The 23,220-nt window shown below is 42.6% G+C and overlaps 1 protein-coding gene across 1 annotated transcript in view; it reads right to left on the minus strand.

The window, feature by feature from the left end:
• Positions 1 to 23,220, minus strand: part of mast2 (microtubule associated serine/threonine kinase 2) — a 409,139-nt gene that overhangs the window by 349,186 nt on the left and 36,733 nt on the right. The window contains 1 exon segment of the mRNA XM_078218609.1: positions 7,350 to 7,480. Coding sequence (XP_078074735.1) covers positions 7,350 to 7,480 — 131 coding nt within the window.

Consider the following 23,220-nt stretch of genomic DNA (forward strand, 5'->3'; position numbering starts at 1 on the left):
TTTTTATTTGAGCAGGAATCGAGCCTTGAGCATCAACCATTTAGGCAACACACTTTTTTAAAAAGTGAGCATTTAAAAGGGGCCTCACAGCTGTTAACATTCAGTCCACTTGTTCCATAGCAGTTATTTCTGCTGCGGAGCTCCCAAACCCCAGTGTGGTGGCATAGGTCGATGTGGGGAGGAAGCCCTGTGCTAGACGGACAAAGTTTCCATATTTTTGTACTTCTACGGAAATAATGTTTCACAACGTAACACACAACTCAAGTGAGTTGATTTTGGGTTTTATTCTTCGATGTTGGATGCATCACGAAGACAGGACTGCATTCAAGGCAAACTTAACGTCTAATAGGGAGCTCCTCCCAGAACATTTATATTGAGTGATGTTTGTGGTCACTGCAACATAGTACTACAAAATGGTTCATCCTTTTTGGTAGCATATCAGATACCCCATAGCTGCCTTCAAGATTGGAGAACACAGGCCAGGCTCATTACTGAAAGCTCAATGCTGCCACCTTCCTACAAACCAGTTCACCCAATGCCATTGGATTAGGCCGCTGCCAAGACGAAGTTGAAAAAAATCAAAATTTCTAAGTCAATATTGATTCTTCTGAAATCACATCATTTTCAAAAGAGGGACTGAGATTTTTGCTGGGTACAGAATGATTTCAGGTTGCATTTACACAATAGCCTATGTGTAGGTACAAAGTTTTTTTCTTTTACACAGATGCTAAGATGTTGTAGTTTTCAGTATAAGAGCACAACCATAACTCTGGAGCAAACCACAGGGATATTTTCTCCTGCAGGTTATACTTCAATTCTACGAAACAAAACTCGAGCTGAGAAACTTACGACAACTATTTGGCACCACTTGTGACTGCTTAAATTTTTAAAACTGAATACAACCAAGGTGGGTAAATGAGTCAGCCCATCAGGTAGAAACACAATGCCTAGAATAAATTACTTTACACAGTATGAATGAAGTAGGGACCAGGGTCTGTCAGGAGTGAGTCGGGGCAGCAAAGAGAAAATGAGTAAAATATTCCAGATTAGAAGTAGACAATTGCTTGCCAAAAACTTTGATCTCCTCTGATCTCAACTCTCCAACCTATTGTGGCTTTCCCACCAATACCTATCACTTGTGTCATTAACTTCCTACACTTATCAACACTGCCAGCTCTCACCAAGTAAGAACAGAACAGGAAGTGACAGAAAGGTCAAATAAAGACGAGGGGAGAGAACAGGCAGCAGCTGAATCTTGAGGGGGTCATCATCCTATTCTCTATCTAACAACCTTCTTACTGTGCTCTCAATGTCTCCTTGAAGTTGTTTATGAATAAACATTCTTGACTCAAAATTCACATTATAATTGTTATTTATCTCTATTTCAAACAAGGGCAAAGCAAAAGGGAGACTTCCAGCTTCATCTAATAATTCCCTTCTCCTCTCCCTTCCCACAAGTTGAATTTGTTTGCAATTTTTACTACCCCGCCCAAAATATTTATATAACTTAGAGACATGTAAACCATTTGCAACAAATGGCATTCGTGTGGTATACTGCGACTCTCCCAAATTTGCATTTTTCAACAGCCACTTCCTCACCAAAACCATTGATGGCAGGAGTCTGCCACTGGGATAAATATAGATGCTAATCCGCAGCTTGCCACGAAGACAACTGTAACAGCACTGCACTTTACTCCTTTTTATTCAAGGTCCCTGTTTTGAAGTTAGTTCATTATTCCTCAGTTTTTAAATTATGACAACCCCAAAATAACACACAGGACATTCGAAAAGGTTAGCAACCTGAAAGCACAGTTTTCGAATTGGACTGACATAATAATCAAAACTTACAAACATTTTTGAAGGAAATAAAAAGTTTAAAAATTATTTTTGTTGAAGTTTCTGGGATACAAAACAGTAAAATTTTGATTGATTTCACATTCCATAAATCCACAATCAAGAACATAATCATTAGCTTGCATTGGTAGCTAACATTTTGTGCAATCATTTTGCCTCCAATTTAACCCAAGTGATCATAGTAAAACTTAAAAAGTAAGTTTCCTGGCATTAAAACAAATCTTAATTACATTTTGGGGGAATTCACTAGTAGTTATTTAACCCAGTAAAACTTATTTACTTAGCATTAGCTTCCGCGATTAATAACATATTCAGCAGTTTACGTTATTATCCATTCAGCAATTTTATCGAGATTCCCAGGTCATTTTACTATGGATCTTTGAGAAAATCTGACAATGTGGCTGAAAACATCATAATGGCAAGTTTATACTGAATAGATAGGAACTCATCCTTTCGATAAATCGACAATTCCCTATTTTCATGTCCAACAGGATATAACCACAAGGTGGCAGTTTCTTTTCAGTTTTAATAGTGTTGTCTCATAAAGTAAATCAAAACGTTCCTCAGAATCCAAATAAATACATTAATCAGATATGACCTTGGAGTCTCAAAGGCACAATGCTTCATTGGTCTGACACAAATCTAATTACCAATCTTCACCCTTCCACAGAGGTGGTCCAAAGGTCCCCTCCAAGCTGCATTATACTGCTTTGTTCTTTTTGTTATTTTTCACCAGATTTAATTGTAATAAAATATGTCAAAATTCTACACATTGGTCTCTCTTCTTAGAGCAGGAGAAATGGGACTGACTAGATTGCACAACAGAGAACTGGCATGGATTTGGTCAGCCAAATAGCCTCATGTGCCGTAAGACAATATAAATTTGATCGACCACCAACACCAAAGGTAGAAAACAGGGATATGGTCCTGCAGTCAAAACATAAGAGAGCTGGGGAGGAAATTAGCAAGCAGGACCTCAAAAGAGGTAGTCTCCGGATTTTTCCCAGTATCATGAGCAAATCACTTTACAAACAGGAGGATAAAGCAGGTTAGTGCATGGCCAGAGAGATGTGCAGAACAGAGGGCTTTAAATTCCTGGGACTTTGGGATCAGTTTTGGAGAGATGGAACACTGTACAGTGCGGACAGGTTGTGCTTAAACAGAGCCTGGAATAATTCCTTTGCTAGATTTGCTATTCAGAAGGACTTAAACTAACTTGACAGGGTGTAGGAACCAGGTAGTGATATAGGTGGCAACATTGAACTATCAATAATGAGGTTGGTCTGTGTCCTTGATCTTGAAAACCAAGCCGCACAAAATACTGGGAGAGACAAATAGCACCAGATATGGAAACAGTAAGTTATTAGGTGAGTTACATAATATGGTTTAAATTAGAGTTACAGCGCATGCAAGTAAATGCACACAGTGCGGTAAATAAGATTGGCGAGTTGCAGATGCAGATGGCCACATGGAAATGTTCATTGTGGTGATAATGAAGACTGGGTTCAAAAATAGGCAGGTATTTAAATATTCCCGAATAAAAGGAGCTAAAGAAAGATGGGAATGAAGAAAGGAGGAGGGATGTCAGTGGTGATTAAAGAGAGTATGGCAATGCTGGAGAGAGAGGATATCCCAGACGTATCAAGGACAGAATCTATTTGGGGAAAGCTAAGAAACAAAGGAAGATGTAAAGCAACAAATCTGCAAGGAAATTACAGAAGTGCAAGCATCATAGAGTAGTTTTAAGAGGGGATTTTAATGATCCAAATATAGACTGGGATAGTCATCGTGTAAAGGGCAGAGGGGCAAGAGTTGCGGGAGTATTCAGGAGGATTTTCCACAGCAATGCTTCCAGTCCAATGAGAAAGGAGGCATTGCGAGATCTAGTTCTTAGGAATGAGGCGGGCCAAGTGGATCAAGTGTCAGTAAGGGAACATTTAGGGTAACTAATCATTGTATCATAAGGTTTAGATTGGCAATGGAAAAGAATCAAGAGTAATTCAGAGTAAGAATGATTAACTGGGGAAAATCAACTTCAATGATGTAATAAATGTAATGGAAGAAATGGTAATGCTGTGGTATCGTCCTGCGTGCCAACCTTTGATCCCAATTTATTTGGCCCACATCCAAATAAATTGGGATCAAAGGTTGACAAGCAAGTCTACACCACAGCGCCACCATCTCTCCCATTAATGGCACTGGGCAGGTCAGCCAGGTACCCAGGCTCATGCTCTGGGATTCAAATTTCACCATGGCAACTGGTGGAACTTGAATAAATCTGGAATATGTATCATCGAATCTCAGTGATGATTACCATGACAACTATCATAGATTGTTGTACAAGCCCATCAGGTACACCAATGTCCTTCGGAAAGAAATCTGCCATCCTTAGCAGGTCTGGCTGACTTGCAACTCCAGGAACACAGCAATGTGAATGATTTAGTTCAACCAAGGGTGATTGATTGAACTAAATCAGTTCAACTTGCAAGATCAACATTTGTTGACTAACAAATGTTGATCTAGCAAGTGACATCTACATCCCATGAAGGAAGTTAAAAAAGGTGAACAATTGGCCATCGTTAAACAAGAGATATTCGGGGACAATCAAGGTAAATTCCCATTAAGGGGGAAAAAAATACGTCTAGCAAATCTCAAGCTGCCTGGATGATAAAATAAAGATTCCAATAAAGAAGAAAAAAGTGTGCTCAAGGCAGATGTCAAGTTGATAATAAAAGTGAGAACCAGGCTGAATATAGAAGGGTCAGAGAAGAATTTGAGATGAGAGTGCTGCCCTTGACATGGACAGAAATAAGACATGGATAGAAATTTGCATTAGGAGATAAAGATGTTTTTTGTGTTCAATTGTGAAATTTCAAAGCAAATTAAAAACAAACTTACAGCTGGGAAAAGGTCATAAATAAATACGGCAGTTATTCAAATTTATTTTACCCAAAGGTGGTGGCCATAAGGAAAACAAAATATTTTATATCCTGGGCAAGGTAAATTTCATAAAAAGGGAAGGACAATGGAAATAGATCAAAGAGGGGATAACATATTTAAAGAAAAGTTGGGAGCTGTGTTGGGTGTGGCCATATAAGATCTTCTGAAGAGAATGCTTTGTGCTAGGAAAGAACTGTGAAGAGGTGAAGTGAGCAGCCTGCAGCCATCCCAGAGAAGCATCTGGGTTGTTCCAGAAAGTGGTGTTTTGGATTAAAGTTTTGAATTTCCACAGCCAAGTGGGATAGAGAGAAGCCCTGTAAAATACCATCCCTTCAGCAACAGTGGGTTTTGCCTTGTGGTAATATCACTGAGGTTTTGTAGAGGTCAAGTATCTAAAAGGACTGTTGCCTAAAGGGTTGTTCATATGTGAGCCTAACCTAGTAAGATTCTTTTGGAGGAATGTACTGTGAGACTAATTTTAACTGTGTAAACGTAATCTTGTGTGTTTAAGCATTCTCTTATTTTGTTAATAAAAGTTTTAATTTGACATTTAAGTGCTACTAAAACGTGTGGCTCCTGACTTCAGTATACATATTTTCAAGTGGTAAAATACAAGCAGAAAATAGCTGTGATCGCTTGTCAAGTTTCCCTTTTTGGGATTTGGCTCACATGGCACTTCAACGTGGAAAGTGCTGTGTGAACCAAATCCCAAAAAGGGAAACTTGACAAGTAATTGCAACTATTTTTTATTTATATTTTACCACAAGAAAATAATACATATATTGAAGTAACTACAGACGGTTATACTGTTGTTAGACCTGTTTATAATCTGTGCCTATATTAACTGTCTACTGTTATATCTCTATATCCAACTGTACTGTCTCAGAATATACTGTCTCAGGATCCTCAAAGCAACAACTTTTGTTTGGAAGGAGTGAGCAATGAAAAATAAGTTGTTCAATACAAGAACATATTCAGCCAGGCAGAGAAGGATAGCGGTGGACGGGGATTGGTCAGGCCTCTATTTAAGTAAGAAGTAGAAAGCTCTCAGGTAGCCCTGCAGGGTGATGGAGGTGTGGGGAGATTAGATATCCAAGGACATTTTAGGCTACCCACATCAGAGATAACCATGCTGTGTAAACCATTTAACATCAACGTCACCAAAGCTCTCTTTGGATTCCGCTTCTTCTTGGTGATTGATCCCTGATGTAACAAGGCTAAACTACTACCACCAGCTGTAGTTGTGTCACACTGAACATCTCGATTCTGGCAGGTCTTCCATTCAGACCAGCTATGCACTTTCACCACAGTCTGGAACATCGTCCAGTAACATGGGAGAAAATTTCTAACCAAATTGACATTAGTGGGCAATTTTTAAGCCTATGCTGCCACAAAATCTAGCAACTGCTCCTAATATATCCATAATATAAATGGAGTGATTGTGCCAGAACATCAAGACAACTGGGGAATTTCATTTTTTGCCACATCCCAGATACTGGCCACTTAAAATGTGCATAACAAGTTTATTTAAGGTCGTGGTGAGACTACTTTTTATGGGTCAAATTGATTTTCCTTATTTTTGTTCCAAAAATTACTTTTGTTTGGCAATCTGAGCAATATTTTTTGTTATATCATCTTTTAATCATTGCAAATACTTTTCTCTAGCTTTTCATACATTCTTGATGTTGAGTTGCAAATAAATCATGACAAACCAAAATATTTGTTAATTCTTACCTCAACAAACTTCAGATGTTCTGCTTTGGACTGTTTTCACCAAATTAGGGGTCTAAAATCTTTCCCCTTTTTTGCTTTTAGAAAAGGCAATTATGTATGTAAATCTTCATCAAAAGGCCCTTTTGAAACTTGATGATTTTACTGAACATTTTCATCCACAGTTCTCCACAATTTGCCAGCTTGAAAATGTATTTCATTTTTCCTCTCTGAGAAGGTGTTTAGGTGAAAACCTCAAAAGGTTGACATTTTGATGCATACATAAGCAAGCTTAATTATTTCCTCGTGCTCGTGTTTTCCAGAATAGATGTAAAATAGCAGTACCCATCAGAACATTCTTCCCTATAGTTAGTAAACAATTCATATTCCAGATCATTTGCACATAAATCAATTGGAGATTCTGATTCTTAATCCCTCATTGCATGTTCTCAATTTAAGTTGAAGGAAACAACCAGCAGGGCTTTATCCTGAAGTATTTAGTGACTTAATTCTTAAATACAGCAGTTTCTCTGACTCAATCTGGAATACTAGCATAACCAATGAAAATTCCGTTGATTGGTCAAACAATGTAATGCCCAACAATATTAATGCAACTCATGTTCGTATTCAAGTGGATTACATCTATGTCAGTCAATGCCCAAGTATAAGTCACCAAAAATAAACATTTTCAAATCTAGATATCACCCCAAATCGCAGGTCCAAAAGTCTGAAATTGAAATTATTTTGTTTCTAACGGCAAGAAAAAAAAACCTGAAACACAGAGTTGCATTACTTAAATAATTACGTTATTTTTCAATGTGATTTTCAAAGTAATCTGGACTTACCATGCCAGCAGTGAGAGAAGGAGCTGACTGCCCTAAATTTTGATTTCTCATTCGCACCAAGTTGGAGGATTCTCCAGACACTTGACATGTCAATGGTCCACTGCTACTAGAAAGCGGTAGCAAGTGTTTACCTGGTCCAGAAAATATGAAAATTAGTGCAGAGAACAACAAAGCTCAGGTCCCCTCTATCACATGTCTTCATAGCATATGTATAATATGTAAAAATCAAGTACATTCTTCATCAACATTTATGACCCCCTTCCTCCTTTAACTTAATCTCCAGTCATCCTGCACGCTCTCGTCCGGTCTCAAATTCCTGCCGCAAATCTTCCACCCTTACATTTCTGCCTCCTCGTCAAAAGAACAGGAGAAATAGGAGAAGAAAGCCACTTAGTCCTTCGAGCCTGCTCCACCTGTAAATAACATGTCTGATCTGATCATGGCCTCAACCCCGCTTTCCGGCCTGCCTCCATAATCCTTACCTCCCTTTTTGACCAAAAATCTATCCAATTCAGCCTTACATATATTCATGGCCCAGCCTCCACTGTTCTCTGTGGAAGAGAATTCCAAAGACTAATGACTCTCAGAAGAAATTTCTCCTCATCTCCATTTTAAATGGGAGAGACTTCATTTGGAAATGGTGCCCCCTTGGTTTAGTTTCGGTTCTGAAGAGTCATATTGGACTTGAAACATTAACTTGGTTTTTCTCTCTGGGGGCGCTGCCAGATTTTTCCAGTGCTTCCTGTTTTTATTTCAGATTTGCAGCAACCACCATATTTTTCTCTTATTTATTCTCTAGTCCGAGATTCCCCACAAGAGGAAACATCCTCTCAGCATCTACCCTGACCAAGCCCCCTCAGAATCCTGTATTTCAATAAGACCACATCTCTCATTGTTCTTTTCTAGTTTAGTTTAGAAAGTTTATTTCTCAGTGTCACAAGTAGGCTGACATTAACACTGCAATTAAGTTACTGTCAAAATCCCTTAGCCGGTGGCACAGTGGTTAGCACTGCTGCCTCACAGCACCAGGCACTTGGGTTCGATTCCCGGCTTGGGTCACTATCTGTGTGGAGTTTGCACGTTCTCCCCGTGTCTGCGTGGGTTTCCTCCAGGTGCTCTGGTTTCCTCCCACAGTCTAAAAATGTGCAGGTTAGATGCATTGACCATGCTAAATTCTCCCTCAGTGTACCCGAACAGGCGCCGGAGTGTGGCGACTAGGGGATTTTCACAGTAACTTCATTGCAGTGTTAATGTAAGCCTTCTTGTGACCAATAAATAAACTTTTACTTTTAACTTTAGTCGCCACACTCCAGCGCCTGTTCGGGTACACTGAAGGAGAATTTAGCATAGCCAATCCACCTAACCTGCACATCTTTGGACTGTGGGAGGAAACCGGAGCACCTGGAGGAAATCCATGCAGACATGGGGAGAACATGAGGTCACATACTAACTGACTTAACAGCTTCTTCCCTGCTGCCATCAGACTTTTGAATGGACCCACCTTGCATGAAGTTGATCTTTTTCTGCATCCTAGCTATGACTGTAATACTACATTCTGTACTCTCTCGTTTCCTTCTCTATGAACAGTATGCTGTGTCTGCATAGCGCGCAAGAAACAATGCTTTTCACTGTATGCTAATACACGTGACAATAAAATCAAATCAAAACAAAATCCACACAGTGACCAGCCGGGAATCAAACCTGGATCCCTGGCGCTGTGAGGCAGCAGTGCTAACCACTGTGTCACCATGCCGCCCATTTTGAACTCCCATGAGCACAGGCCAAAAATGTTCAATTTTTCTTCCCAAGATAAAACCTTCACCCTGGGAATCAGGCAAATTAACCTTCTCTGAACTGCTTCCAATGCAAGTATATCCCTCCTTAATGACCAAGACTGTACAGTGTAGTTCTGAAGGACAGCATCCATCTCCACTTGGAGAGGCAAGGCTTGATCAGGGATAGTCTGCATGGCTTCGTCAGAGGGAGGTCATGCCTAACAAATTTGATTGAATTTTTTGAGCAGGTGACCAGGTGTGTAGATGAAGGTGGTGCAGTTGAAGAAGTTTATATGGATTTCAGTAAAGCCTTTGACAAGATCCCACTGGGAGACTTGAAAGAAGATAAATGCACATGGGATACAGGGTAATCTGATGAAGTGGATTCAAAATTGGGTCAGTTGTCGGAGACAGAGGGTGATGACAGAAGGCTGCTTGAGTGACTGGAAGCCAGTGTCCAGTAGTCAAGATGATATGGACAGAATGGTCAAATGGGCAGATGGAATTTAACCCTGAAAAGTGAGAGGTGATACACTTTGGAAGGAGTAATCTAACAAGAAAATACTCAATGAATGGCAGGACACTAGGAAGTTCTGTGGAACAAAGGGACCTTGGATTGTTTATCCACAGATCTCTGAAGACAGAAGGGCATGTTAGTAGGATGGTGAAAAAGGCATATGGGACACTTGCCTTTATCAATCGAGGCATAGATTACAAAAGCAAGGAAGTCATGTTGAATTTGTACAGAACTTTGCTGAGGCCACAGCTAGAGTACCGCGTGCAGTTCTGGTCACCACATTATTGGAAGGATGTGATTGCGCTGCAAGGTGCAGAGGAGATTCACCAGGATGCTGCTTGGAATCTAACATTTAAGTTATGAAGAGAGGTTGCATAGGCTTGGGTTGCTTTTGTTGAAGCAGAGAAGACTGAGGAGCGAACTGATCGAGGTGTATAAGATTTTGAGGGACATGGACAGAGTGGATAAGCAGCAGCTGTCCCCCTTAGTTGAAGGCTCAGTCACAAGGGGACATAGGTTCAAGGTGAGGGGCAGGAGGTTGGGGGGGGGGGGGGGGGGGTGAGGAAAAACCTTTTTACCCAGAGGATGGTGACGGTCTGGAATGCACTGCCTGGGAGGGTGGTAGAGGCGAGTTGCCTCACATCCCTTCAAAAGTACCAAGAACAGCACTTGGCACATCATAACATTCAAGGCTATGGGCCAAGTGCTGGTAGATGGGATTAAGTGGCAGTTCAGCTGTTTCTCATGTGTCGATGCAGACTCCATGGGCCAAAGGGCCTCTTCTAGATGATTCTATAACAGTACTCTAGGTCTCACCAATGCCCTGTACAATTGCAACAAGACTTCCATACTTGAATACTCCATCCCCCTTGAAATAAAGTCCAACATTTCTTGTGCCTCCTAATTTGCTGTACCTTTTGGTATCTTTCCATTTGCCTCTAGCCCTTTACCTTTGTTTATTCTTAAATATCACTCTCTTTTTGTCTTGAACATATGGTCCTTTTACTGATTTATTAAGTTGGCATCTTGTACTTTTTTTTAAATAAATCCAGACAGGCAGTAAGATGACACGCACAAATTTGAGTTGATGGGAAACACTGGACCTGGATTGGAGAACTATTATAGTTAACATGTACCAGACTCAAGGAAACAAAAAAAAACAAAGGTCCTATATAGTGTGTGTTTCTGCACATCATAATATATTGTGCACAGCATAACTTATTTACATAGATAAGAAAACTCTTTTCTGAGAAGCTGAGCTAAATTAAGTGCCAAGAATCATTTTTTTCTGTGCATGCCTGCCACAACTCACACAGAAGAGTAAAATAAAAGACACAACTGAATATTAAAGTTTACTTCTGAATATTTATAGTTAAGCTTAGTTCCCAACTAAATGTCCAATTCTGAATAGCAGGGCAATCTGTACCACCTCTATCTGCAGAGGTCTGGGACTAGATTTAGAAGGTAATTACAAACTAAATATTTTGACTAATGAGAAAACTAGATTAATAGAAAGTTAGAAATATTACCTGCTGAGGCCTGCTCAATACCCTTTTTCTTAAAATTTGCCCAAAACAGTACCAAGGGAAAATAAATTAACATACAGCAAACCGCTGCAGAGAAGTGCAGGCAACTGACTCCCAAGATTTCACAGCAGCAGCCTTGCACTAACTTGAATAATCTCAGAGCAACTATCTGCGTCAGCCTGCAGCGCCAACTTCCATATAAGACAGCATATCAGAGGTGCATGCAAGGTGCCCTATACATAACCAACTCGTTTCAACAGCTCCAAATGACAACCAAGAACCTAAAACATGTTTCTCCATGCAAAACACAAACGTTGAAGATGCCCAGAAGCAGATTGGAAATTTGCCATTTCTTTTCATGGATAACAGCTTTATACTCAAATTCCATAGCTTCCCTTCTGTGTTAACCTTGAGCTGAAGTAAAATATTACTTCTGGTACAGGGAGCTAATTGTTGGAGCAGTGAAGGCCGTCAGTGGATCAGATGTGAAGGGAAAATAAGCCAAGGACTGTGATAAGAAACAAAAGCATTCAAGTTGCTTTGTTTTTCGGTTTACCAAACTAGAAAAGCTCCCCCGGGACAAGACGTCCAGTCGAGCTTCATGCTTTTTCACCAAAGAACAAAGAAGAACAAAGAACAGTACAGCACAGGAAACAGGCCCTTCGGCCCTCCAAGCCTGTGCCGCTCCTTGGTCCAACTAGACCAATCGTTTGTATCCCTCCATTCCCAGGCTGCTCATGTGACTATCCAGGTAAGTCTTAAACGATGTCAGCGTGCCTGCCTCCACCACCCTACTTGGCAGCGCATTCCAGGCCCCCACCACCCTCTGTGTAAAAAACATCCCTCTGATATCGGAGTTATACTTCGCCCCTCTCACCTAGAGCCCGTGACCCCTCGTGATCGTCACCTCCGACCTGGGAAAAAGCTTCCCACTGTTCACCCTATCTATACCCTTCATAATCTTGTACACCTCTATTAGATCTCCCCTCATTCTCCGTCTTTCCAGGGAGAACAACCCCAGTTTACCCAATCTCTCCTCATAGCTAAGACCCTCCATACCAGGCAACATCCTGGTAAACCTTCTCTGCACTCTCTCTAACGCCTCCACGTCCTTCTGGTAGTGCGGCGACCAGAACTGGACACAGTACTCCAAATGTGGCCTAACCAGCGTTCTATACAGCGGCATCATCAGACTCCAGCTTTTATACTCTATACCCCGTCCTATAAAGGCAAGCATACCATATGCCTTCTTCACCACCTGTGTTGCCACCTTCAAGGATTTGTGGACTTGCACACCTAGGTCCCTCTGTGTTTCTATACTCCTGATGACTCTGCCATTTATTGTATAACTCCTCCCTACATTATTTCTTCCAAAATGCATCACTTCGCATTTATCCGGATTAAACTCCATCTGCCACCTCTCCGCCCAATTTTCCAGCCTATCTATATCCTGCTGTATTGCCCGACAATGCTCTTCGCTTTCCGCAAGTCCAGCCATCTTCGTGTCATCCACAAACTTGCTGATTACACCAGTTACACCTTCTTCCAAATCATTAACCACATGAATAAAGAGGAGTTCTGAAAATACATTCACAGCTTTGAGATTCTGACTGTCCCAACTATATGCAGGTGCTGCTTAAAATACAAGGGGGTGGGGGGAAACTATTGCTGCTTCCCCCCCCTCTGGAAAACAGAAAATAAATTCCCTTTTCCAGCAGAACAAAAAAAATCACCATTTAGATATACTGAAAAAACTTCTCAAACATAATTCACTTAAATGAAAGTACACAGATCTTCCACATTTGCAAGTTAAACTATTGTATGTCAGCTGAGGCTCAGTTGTTAATTCCCAGCTCAGAATCAGAAGGTTATGGCTTTTCAAATCCCACTTCAGGACCCGAATAGGGAATAAGCACGAACAGGGTCACAAGCATCACACAGGTAAATCAGGGGGGCAACCCAGGGCTTTGGGCAAGGAAATAAGGTGGAATGGGAGGGCAGGATTGAGAGGAGGCAGAGTTTGACATGGGGCACAGCTATGTGCCTACAAGACACTGGGTAAAACAGGAGGTACAAGTGAACAAGGTGCAGCATTAGGGTTTAAAAAGGTATGGGGTGGGGTCAGGTGCAGCAAGACCAAGAAAGATACAGTGAAAAATAGGAATGATAGGAGAAAAGCCAATAGTCCGAAAGCCAGGACTGGTGATAGTTCTTGGGTCTATCCATCTCCAGACCCACCATTCAGTCAAAAATGAGAATTGCCGCCCTCATGCTCTTAGACCCCAGGACTGCCCGCCAGACTGGTGCTGTGATAGGCATGCTCTCCAACACTCCCCATGAATAAAGGCAGATCATGAAATTATATTGATTCGGCAGATGCTGATAACCCACAGTGCCTCAGGGGGAGCCAGGAGTCTTCCTTACTAACATCTAGGGGCTTGTGCCAAAATTGGGAGAGCTATCTTAAAGACTAGTCATGCAACAGCCTGACGGTCATACTCATGGAATCATAAATTAGAGATAAGGTCCCGACACCATCACTATTTCTGGGTATGCCCTGTCCCAATGGCAAGACAGACCTAGCAGATGTGGCAATACATGGTATACACTCATGAGGCAGTCCTCAACATAGACTCTGGACCCGATGAAGTCTCATGGTCCCAGATCAAACATGGGGAAGGAAACATCCTGCTGATTACCACTTACTCCACTCAACTGATGAATCAATACTTGGGCAGTACAGTGGTGAGCACTGCTGCCTCACAGCGTCAGGGACCTGGGTTCGATTCCCGGCTTGGGTCACTGTCTGTGAGGAGTTTGCACATTCTCCCCGTGTCTATGCGGGTTTCCTCCCACAGTCAAAGATGTGCAGGTTAGGTGGATTGACCATGCTAAATTGCCCCTTAGTGTCAGGGGGACTAGCTAAATGCATGGGGTTATGGGGATAGGGCCTGGGTGGGATTGTAGTCGGTGCAGACTCGATGGGCCGAATGGCCTTCTTCCACACTATAGGATTCTATGATTATACTTCTCCATGTTGAACACCACTTAGAGGAAGCATAGAGGGTAGCAATGGTGCCAAATGAACTCTGGGTGGGGGAGTTCAATGTCCATTACCAAGAATGGCTTGGTAGTACCACCACAGGATGAGCTAGCCAGGTCCCAATGGTCACAATGCTAGACTGGATCTGCAGCAGGTGTGAAGGAACCAAGAGAAAAAACAAACTTGACCTCAGCCTCATCAACCTGCCCGCCACAAATGCATCTTTCCATGACTGTATCAGTAGGAGTGACCACCAAACAGTCCTTGTGGACACAAAGTTCTGTCTTCACAATACCAACAGCAGCAGCAAAATTGGACTCAACCACAATCTGCAACCGCATGGCCATGCATATCTCTCACTCTACCATTGCCACCAAGCCAGGGGATCAACAATGGTTCAATGGAGAGTGCAGGAGGGCATGTCAGGAGCAACACCAAGCATATCTAAAAATGAGGCGTCAACCCGGTGAAGCTACAACACAGGACTAACTGCATGCCAAATAGCATAAACAGCAAGTAATAGACAAAGCTGAGCAATTCCACAACCAACGAATCAGATCCAAGCTCTGCAGTCCTGCCACATCCAGTCATGGTGGATAATTAAATCATTCACTGGAGGAGGAATCTCCACAAAAACCAGCCTCCCATCCATTGATTCTGTCTATACTTCCCACTGCCTCGGCAAAGCAGCCAGCATAATTAAGGACATTCTCTCTTCCACCTTCTTCCGTCAGGAAAAAGATACAAAAGTCTGAGGTCACATACCAACCGACTCAAGAACAGCTTCTTACCTGCTGCTGTCAGACTTTTGAATGGGCTTACCTTGCATTAAGTTGATCTTTCTCTACACCATAACTATGACTGTAACACTACATTCTGCACTCTCGCGTTTCCTTCTCTATGAACGGTATGCTTTGTCTGTATAGTGCGCAACAAACAATACTTATCACTGTATGTTAATACATGTGACAATAATAAATTAAATCAAATCAATATTCCTATCTTGAATGATGGAGGAGCAAAAGGTAAGGCTGAAGCATTTGCAACAATTTTCAGCCAGGAGTGATCCATCTCAGCCTCCTCCAGAGGTCCCCAGGATCACAGATGTCAATTCAATTCACTCCACATGATATTAACAAACAGCTGAAGGCATTAGATATTGCAAAGTCTATGGGCCCTGACAATGCTCCGGCAACAAAAATGAAGGTTTGTGCCATGACCCTAGCTAAGCTGTTCTAGTGCAGCTGCAACACTGGCATTTATCTGGCAAAGTGGAAAATTGCCCAGGTATATCCTGCACACAAGAATCAAGACAAATTCAACCCAGCCAATTAGCTCCCCCATCAGTCCCTCAATTATCAGTAAGGTGATGGAAGGGATGATCAACAACGCAACCTAATGGCACTTGCTATGCAAGAACCTGCTCATTGCTGCTCAGCTTTTGTTCCGCCAGGGCCAATCAGCACCTGACATTACTACAGCCTTGGTTCAAACATGGACAAAAGAGCTGAATTCCAGAGGCGAGGTGAGAGTGGCTGCCCTTGACATCAAGGCAGCAGTTGACCGAGTATGGCATCAAGAAGTCCGAACAAAACTGTAGTCAATGGCAATCTGGGGGAAACCCTCCACTGGTTGGAGTTATACCTCGCAAAAAAGAAAATAGTCATGGTGATTGAAGGTCAATCATCTCACTTCCAGGACATCACTGCAGTAATTTCTCAGGGTCGTGTCCTAGGCCCAGCTATCTTCAGCTGCTTCATCAATTATCTGTTTTTCATCATAAGGTCAGAAGTGGAGATGTTTGATGATGACTGCACAATGTTCAGTATCATTCATGACTCCTCAAATACTGAAGAAATCCATGCACAAATGCAGCATGATCTGGACAATATTTAGGCTTAAGCTGACAAGTGGCAAATTACACAACTGCCAGGCAATGGCCATCTCCAACAACCATCACCCCTTGACATTCAATGGCATTGCCACTGCTGAATCCCCCACTATCCACATCCTGAGGGTTACTATTGACCAAACCGAACTGGACTAGCCCTATAAATACTCTGGCTACAATAGCATGTCAGAGACTAGGAACCTTGTGGCGGGTAACTCACCTCCTGACTCCCCAGAACCTGTCCATAATCAATAACGGCACGTCAGGAGTGTGATCGAATACTCTCCACTTATCTGGATGAGTGCAGCTCCAACAACAGTCAAAAAGCTTGACGCCATACAAGACAAAGCCACTCGTTTGATTGGTACACAAGCTGCCACCTTAAATATCCACTACTCCCTTCAACACCAACACACTGTGGCAGCAGTGTGTACCACCTGTATGTACCATGGGCAGCATGGTGGCAGTGGTTAGCACTACTGCCTTACAGCTCCAGGGACCCGGGATCAATTCCGACCTCGGGTAACTGTGTGTGGAGTTTGCACCTTCTCCCCATGTCTGCATGAGTTTCCTCCGGGTGCTCCATTTTCCTCCCACAGTCCAAAAATGTGCAGGTTTGGTGGATTGGCCATGCTAATATTGCCCCTCAGTGTCAGGGAGATTAGTAGGGTGAATACATGTCGTTACGGGATAGGGGATGGGTGGGATTGTCGTCGGTATGGGCTCGATGGGCTGAATTGCTTCTTTCTGCACTGTAGCGATTCTATGATTTATAAAATGCACTGCAGGAACTCACCAAGGTTCGTTCAGCAGCATCTTCCAAACCCACGACCACTTGTTTAACATGGCCTATCTAACTTTCACATCTTGGGGACTGTGGGAGGAAACCAGAGCACTCTGAGGAAACTCACGCAGACATGGGGAGAATGTGCAAACCTCATAGTCACCCAAGGCTGAAATTGAATGTGGGTTCCTGATATTGTGCTAATCACTTCTCCGCATAGGAAATGAGCAGCTGATACCGAGGAACATCACAACCAATAGGTTCCCCTCCAAGCCACTCACCATCCTGATTTGGAAATATATTGCTGTTCCTTCGCTGTTGTTGGGTCAGATCCTGGAACTCCCTCCCTAACAGCAATGTGGATGTACCTACACCTCAGGAACTGCAGCAGTTCAAGAAGACAGCTCACCACCACCTTCTCAAAGGCAGGTAGGGATGGGCAATAAATGTTGGTCGAGCCAGCCATGCCCACATCCTATAAACCTTTTTCAGTTTTGATCTACTAGATCGGCTTTGAATTTATCCATTTAGTATGATGGCTATGCCACACAACACATTCAATATGATGGCTATGCCACACAACACATTTAGTATGATGGCTATGCCACACAACACATTTAGTATGATGGCTATGCCACACAACACAACTCAGCATGAAGGCAGGACTTTGTCCCCATAAGGACTGCATGGTGGTCACTCCAACAAAACTGTCTTGACAACAGATGCATCTGCAACTGCTAGATTTGTGAGAATGAGGTTAAGTAGATTATTTTCTTCTTTTTCTCTCACCAGCTGTCGCAGGCCAAGTGTGACAGACATGTCCTTCAGTACTCAACCCACTTGGTCGGTACTGGGGACACCAAGCCACTCTTAGTGATGGGCATTGAGGTCCCCCACTGGACACTGAAGTGCAATCTATGCCTTTGTTCTTCTTGGTGCTTCTTCCAAGTGACGTTCAACACAGAGAAATATTGATTCATCAGGTGAAGGAGGGCGATAGGTGGCAATCAGCAAACATACATGCCAACCTGGTTAAGCTGCAACCCAGGACTACATGCCTGCTGAACAGCAGAAGCAGCCCAAGATAGATAAAGCAAAGCGATGCCACAGCCAATAGGCCAGGTAACTCCCTACATACAACTGTATGTGGCAGGAGAGTAAGTAATGTTAAGCTACTAACCTAGTGGGGCATCTCCACAAAACCTCCCCATCCTCAATGATGGGTGAGCCGAGCACACCAGTACAGAAGGCAAGGCTGCAGCAGTTGAAACTTTCAGCCAGAAGTGCCAAGTAGATAATCCATCTTAGGCTCGTCCCGAGATCATCAACATTACAGATGCCAATTCGATTTACTCCCCAAGCTATCAAGCTGAAGCTGCTGGATACAGCAGAAGCTATGGGCCCTGAAAATATCCGTTTTGGTACTTATGACTTGTGCTCCAGAACTGCCCACAACCCGAGTCAGGCAATTCCAGTACAGCTAACAACACTGGTTATCTATCCGATAATATTAGGATCTGAGAGCACACCCACAGAACAAAAGGACAACCTTTTAGAACCAAGATGAGGAGGAATTTCTTCAGCCGGAGTGTGGTGAATCCATGGAATTCATTACCACAGAAGGCGGCGGAGGCCTGGGCATTGGGTATTTTAATAGGCTCTTGATTGTAAGGGGATCAAAGGTTACAGGGAAAAGACAGAAGAATGGGGTTGAGAAACATATCAGCCATGATCGAATGGCAGAGCAGACTCAATGGGCCGAATGGCCTAATTCTGCTCCTATATCTTATGGTCTTAATATACAAAGATTTTCAGGTTTATCCTGTCAACACAAAGCAGAACAAATGCAATCTAGCCAGTTAACCACTCTCAAGCATCAGTGAAGCAATGGAAGGTGTTATCAACAGTGCTATCAAATGCAACTTGCTCAGAAACAATGAGCTCAGTTTGAGGTCCATCAGGGCCATCTGACTCCAGGTCGCATTACAAACTTAGTCCAAACATGGACAGAAGAGCTGAATGCCAAAGGTCAGGCAAGAATGACTGCCTTTGACATCAAGGCAATATTTGACCAAGTGTGTCATCAAAGAGGCCTGGTAAAATTGGAGTCCATGGCAATCAGAGGAAAAACACTCCACTGTTTGGAGACACACCTAAATCACAGGAAGATAGTTGTGGTTGTTGCAAATCGATAATCTCAGCTGCAGGACATCACTGCAGAAGTTCCTCAATCCTAGACATAACTATCATCAGCTGATTCATCAATGATCTTCTCTCCATCATTGGGCCAGATGCAGGGATCACAGTGTTCAATACAATTTTCAACTCCTCAGAAGTCTGTGCTTGCATGCAACAAGACCTGGATAACATGAAGCTTGAGCTGATAATGACAGCTAACATTCACACAACACAAGCGCCAGGCAATGACAATCAATAAGAAAAAATCTAGCCATCTTCCTATGATATTTAACACCATTTCCATTGCTGAATCCCCAACATCCTAAGGGCCACCATTGATCAGAAACATAATGGATCATCCACATAAATACTATGTGCGTCAGATAGAATCCTACACTGCAGAAGGAGGTCACTCAGCACATCAAGTCTGGACCAACTCTCCAATGGAGCATCTTGCCAGGCCCACCCCTGTGACCCTTAGCATTTACCCTATTCATCCTCCAAAGTACAAATCACCAAGAAGCAATTTAGCATGGCCAATCTACCTGACACACATATATGTGGAACACACAAGTATAAGGAGGCAAACAGAGATGCATTCAAGACAAAGCTAGAAAACAGGGAAAAGAATTGAAGCATATGCTGATGGGGTTAGGCAGGGAGGATGGGAACAGGTTCCTGTGGAGTAAAAACATTAGCATGGGCCTATTGGCCGAATGATGTTTTTGTGCAGTAAATACTTGGCACACCAGACTGTAATATGCTTCCCAGTTCTGCCAGTGAACTCATTGGCCTTTCAATATTGGCAAAGCCCAGGATATCTACCGAATGCTCCCAGATGCCGAACTTCCAACTGCAGTGTTGTCACATTCAGCTGTTGCTACACCACAACTATCCCTGACATCCCTCCTCCACCACATTATCAGACCAGAATCATCTTCCATTTTTTAAAATGCAAAGCCATCACTGGCTGGGCTCTCGGTCAAGACTTCTGACCTATTTAAGTAAAGACTTGGTTAACTACTGATTTCCTTCAGAAAAAAATAAAGCATGTCTGAAGAGGGAGAGATTGGGGTTACATGCCTACCATTCCACATCAATTAAAACTTGCATTTAAAGAGATATTTAAAAAACTAAGACAGTGAATCTGCAGATGGACAAAATCAAGTGTTTTGCTGCACCTCTAAAAAGAACTTGGCTATTAGGCATCACACAGTAAAATTTACCATATATTACACTGGTCGGTTTTTGTATTGTATATTCTTTTGGGCCCACACAGTGAATACTGATTTTGTCCAAAGAACCAATTAAAATAGATTCTCATCATTCTGAAATGCTTTGTTATTTGATCTTAGAAAAGACTGGCAAGAGTCGAGAATTGAATTGTTCTTTTGTCAACTGATTTTCTCAAAATTCCATGACGATGTATAGAATTTGTAATTTAGACTGAAGTATATGGATTGCTAGTGTGTTGTTTTCCCACCTTTTTCAATCAGTAGAAAACAGTGTACGTCTCATACACCTTCCCAGTATGCATCGTGAGAAAAAGGCTGTTGCTACTTGCACAATTCACCAACCTATGCACAAGTTTGAGAAATTTCAAATCACAGGAGACACAGGCCTGCCAACCAAAGTTGCCTTGTTGCTCCGAACATAAATAGAGCTGGGAGTAGCCCAAATAGCAACATTCTCCTCTTTCCACTAAGGTACTGACTCATGCTACTACAATGTCAGCAGCGCCTTAGTTCTGACAGCAAACGTTGGCAGGTTATTTGACTGTGGAAGTATCATAGTCGAACCCAATTGTGCTTTCATACACCCATTCATGCACATCTTTCAGGAAGGATAGTGACCTGCACTGGGAGCACTATCTGTTTCATTTGCAATCCCTCAGTACCACAGGGAATTCGGGCGAGAATTCAATACAGTAGTTAATTCAGCACAGGTTAGGAACTTAACCGGAGGCTTTGTTATTCTGTGTGGCACTGTATCATATCAGGTAGTGCATTATCCAGTGAGCTAACTGGAGGGCTAAACAGCCACTTAAAAACAATTCTTGACCCAGTCATGCCTGCTCATAAACAAACCTGATGACAACTTGAGTGAGAAACATTATTTGACAACATTGTTGTCATTAAATTGTACAAAATCAGGAAGTGGGAAAGGGTGGCTACAGAGCACAAGATTGCTGCAGAATAATGCAGCTCCGATCGGTGCCTGGGAAAACGTGGAATCTTCCATCTGCAGTGCAGTCATCCTGTTAGGTACTGCCACACAATCACTATACCTTTACAATCCTCCTGATAGGAGACATTACAAAGAAATATAGAACGTCTTGAAATATTTCAGCGATAATTGAGGCAAAATTGAGATAAAAGGCAAGGCTCCACATAAAATTGCAGCAGCAAATGTCACAGCAAACATCTACAGACTCCATGTTAGAATGTCACGTACTGAGACCTCTGCAACAATCTTCTCCTTGACAGTCTCTTTCAAGTTTAAAGCATCATTCATGCGGACCACGTTTGTTAGTGCCCGAAAATAAAACATTTTGGGCTGGATTTGCAGTCCAGGATCAGGAAAAGTATGTCCCAAGACTCCCACCAGGAATTCAAAAGGGCTAAGCCAATAATGGCTCGAAGGGAGCTTGCCGTCCAATAAATTATAAATTATGGTGAGAATCATACAATCATAGAATGCCTACAGTGCAGAAGGTGGTCAGTCAGCCCAAAGTCTGCACCGACCACAATCCTTCCCAGGCCCTATTAACCCTGCTGATCCCCCTGACACAAAGGTTAATTCAGCATGGCCAATCAATCAACCTAACACGCACATCTTTGGACTGTGGGAGGAAAGTGGAGCAGCCAGAGGAGATCCATGCAGACACGGAGAGAACATGTGCTGTAAGGTAGCAGTGCTAACCATTGTGCCACCTTGCCAGTTGGTTGATCGTGCAAACTCTGGCTAAGAACAAGCATCATATCAAGCCCACGATCAAGTGCAAAGTCTTTTTTGTCAGCTTGGATCTTGTATGTCTGTCTTGTGGGGATCATGAATTGGATTAAATTTGAATTGATTTTTGGAGCAAGCAAGGAGATGGATTAAGGGCTTGTCATGTCCACTCTGTACATTGGTTTTGTAACTTGAAGAATGAAGTAAAACAATTTTAAAACACATTCTCCGAGGAAGAGGTCAGTTTTCTTAATTTAAAATGGCTGCAGCTGTCTGGCTGTGATTACGGATGGACAACCCCTCCTCCAGTTGGTCAGCATCCACAAAAGTAGCCCGGTAGCCATGACAGGTGTGGGGACTGTCCCTTGCACGATTGAAGCTTGGCTCGTCCCCTTCCTGATGTGAGCCCGCCATGGTTGCTCAGTCCAAGCTGTTGTCTCTTGCCCACATTGCCAACTGGAAATTCCAGGCCAGCAATGGGGGCAAAATAGACCCTGGAATGGGCCATAATTGCCTCACCGAGTGGCTCAGGGTAAGGCTCGTGGTGCTGAATCAGCACAAAAGCCAGCAATGGGAAATTGTAGGCCTACCGGCCTCCAATCCCAACTGCTTGTAAATTCTGCATATGGCTTAGAATACGACTCCCTATTCCAAACGTGAAATAAATTCTTTGACCACACTTTTCATAGCAACTAAATTAGTCTTTTCTAAACTGCAAGCTGCTTGGCAATACGCTATTTCTGAAGATACTACTTCCATTGTTCAGGCCAAATGCTCTTCCAAGCTTTTTTGTCAGTACTTTGTTGGTAGAAATGCATATTGGAACACTAATCTGCTGTGCTCTGGAGGGACAGGACATGGCTTTATAACCACGAAGTGCAAGCAGAGGCCAAGCAGTTCCACACAGAAAAAGGGAGGAAGGAAATAAGAACAATTACTCCAGGCAGTTGACATTGCTACTTTTAAAGCTTTACAAAAGTACATGGTAATTGTTGGCCCAGATCACCTCACCATTTAAGTCCAAACAATTGCCAGTATATTAGTTTATTCGTGGCAGCAGTGGCCACCATATTCAAGTTGCACTGCAGCAACTCACCAAGGCTCCTTCGATGTCACCTTCCAAACCCACAATCAGTATCACTTAGAAGGATAAGGGCAGCTGATGTATCGTGACACCACCACCTGCAAGTTCCCCTCCACGCCAC

The sequence above is a fragment of the Mustelus asterias genome, chromosome 8, assembly GCF_964213995.1.
Source record: "Mustelus asterias chromosome 8, sMusAst1.hap1.1, whole genome shotgun sequence".
NCBI lineage: Eukaryota > Metazoa > Chordata > Chondrichthyes > Carcharhiniformes > Triakidae > Mustelus > Mustelus asterias.